Genomic DNA, 1,958 nt, shown 5'->3' on the forward strand with positions numbered 1-1,958 from the left:
TTATTAATATATGATTAAAATAATATTAATTAAATTAAAATTTCAAATTTGTGATTAAATTAATTACCATAAAAAGTTTGAATCAAATGGAGTTTAAACTTTTTTATGAAAAGTTCGTCTTGTTCATCATTTTTTAGAAAACACAATTTTTTGTTAGACTTCAACCGCATCTTACCAGTAACAGAGAAAAGAAAGTTAGTTTTTTTAGAGTTTATAATTTTAAAATTTTAATTTAATTATAATTTTGGGAATATTTTTTAATTTAAATATGATTTTAAATTTAATTTAATTTAATTTATTTATATATTAATAAAATAAAAATAATAAATGTCACATCATACATAAATATTAATAAAATAAATAATTATGATTAAAATAAGAGCAATTTGAGGGATGAAAATTAAAAACTTTTAAAATTTAGTGACTAAAATGAAAAAAATAAGATAATTGAGTAATAAATAGTATAATTTTCTCATTTATAACAACATTAAACGGAGTCAGAGTTGTTTTGTGAATAGGATGACCAAATTGATCGCTGAAAATATAATGTTGGCATGATTTGCATGCTATGTCAACACAAAGTAAAGAAGACGTTCATCAATAACGAAAAATATTAGTCAAAAGGTTGCATTAAATTTTTTCCGAGTTAAAAGATCACATTAAAAAAAATTGATAGGAGACACATTAATTTTTTTTTTTAAATTTGAGCCTCCCATACCCTTCTATCAAATTAAAATAAACTAAAATTTAATATTAAAAATAAGAGCGGGGCAGTGACCCTGGGACATAGGATGACTCAATATACAAATACTCTATAAATACAAATGCTTAAATTCTTATACTTCAAAGAAAAAAAACATGACGATTTAAAGATAAAAAAATTACCCATTTTCTTACATTGTAAGAAGGTTTAATATACATAAAAAGAGAAGAATATTGATTAGTTAAAAGAAAAGTATAAGTAATTTCATTTAGTTACATAAAAATAGAAGGAAAAGACTCAAAACTTCACTTCTTTTCCCACCATCCTCGTCTAAATTCATTTCCCCCAAACATTCCAAATCCTCTCTCCAATGAAGTTCACCAGCCTCCTCACCGACCCTTCACCAACATCTCCGCTTCCTTCTCCGTCGTTCGGTTCAATCGTTTTCAACACACCGGAATCTTCCTCTGGTTTCTTCAAACTACGGGAACTGTAATCAGCAGAACCACCTCTCTTCTTCCTTTCCTTCTTGCTTTTCGTCTTCTTGCTTTGGGCAACCTCATCTTCAAAAGAATCGACAATATCGTGTATCAGCTGCCGGTTCGGTGACGAGACCCACCTGACCCAGTAACTCGTATAACACCTGAAACAATCGCAGGTGAAAAGAGGCAGGCGGTCGCTGCCGCTGCCGGAGGTTCTAGCTTGTGTTTTTGGGGTGTTCTTACGGCGGCTTGAAAAGTTGCCGAAATCGTTGTTGGAGCAGGAGATGAGGTAGGCCAACACTTGTTTGTCGTCCGGGGAAAGTGCAGCAACTAGGGTTAAGATGGTGGCCGGAAGGAAAGATAGATGATCGGCGGTGATTGATGGTGATGGATGAACGGTGGTGCCTCTACGGTAGAGTTTCTTCATAGTTTCCGATTTTGATGATCGACCGGAGAATCTTAGAAAGAGAGAAGAGAGGTTTGTTATCCAATTGATCAGAATTCTTTAGACTTTGAAGAGTTGATGAGGTAATTTAAAGTATTATTATAGTTCTTTCTAGGTCAAATTCTAGTTTTAGTCCTTTACTATATAAAAATTGAAATATAATACCTTTATTTTTTTATAAGAGTAAAATGAAAGTGTTATACATGATTGGAGTTCAATATTTGATATCAAGGATTTAAATAACACAAGTAATTTCTAAATTACACCAATGACTTGGTTGAGTTTGATTCTTCTATTTAAATTCGGCATGGATTTTATATTTACATTT

At 30.9% G+C, this 1,958-nt stretch overlaps 1 protein-coding gene across 1 annotated transcript; it reads right to left on the reverse strand.

Annotated features, from left to right (window-relative positions):
- Positions 1-1,011: 1,011 nt before the first annotated feature.
- LOC120119389 lies at positions 1,012-1,678 on the reverse strand. The gene has a single exon (XM_039139193.1). It carries the CDS (start codon positions 1,610-1,612, stop codon positions 1,040-1,042), a length of 573 nt encoding a protein of 190 aa, XP_038995124.1. The 5' UTR covers positions 1,613-1,678; the 3' UTR covers positions 1,012-1,039.
- Between the last annotated feature and the right edge of the window lie 280 nt (positions 1,679-1,958).

Source organism: Hibiscus syriacus, unplaced genomic scaffold, assembly GCF_006381635.1.
Source record: "Hibiscus syriacus cultivar Baekdansim isolate YM2019G1 unplaced genomic scaffold, ASM638163v2 tig00110332_pilon, whole genome shotgun sequence".
Lineage (NCBI taxonomy): Eukaryota > Viridiplantae > Streptophyta > Magnoliopsida > Malvales > Malvaceae > Hibiscus > Hibiscus syriacus.

What these genes read in the sequence shown, in the direction of transcription:
- LOC120119389 (XM_039139193.1), bottom strand. Translation starts at nt 1,612, where the DNA reads ATGAAGAAACTCTACCGTAGAGGCACCACCGTTCATCCATCACCATCA.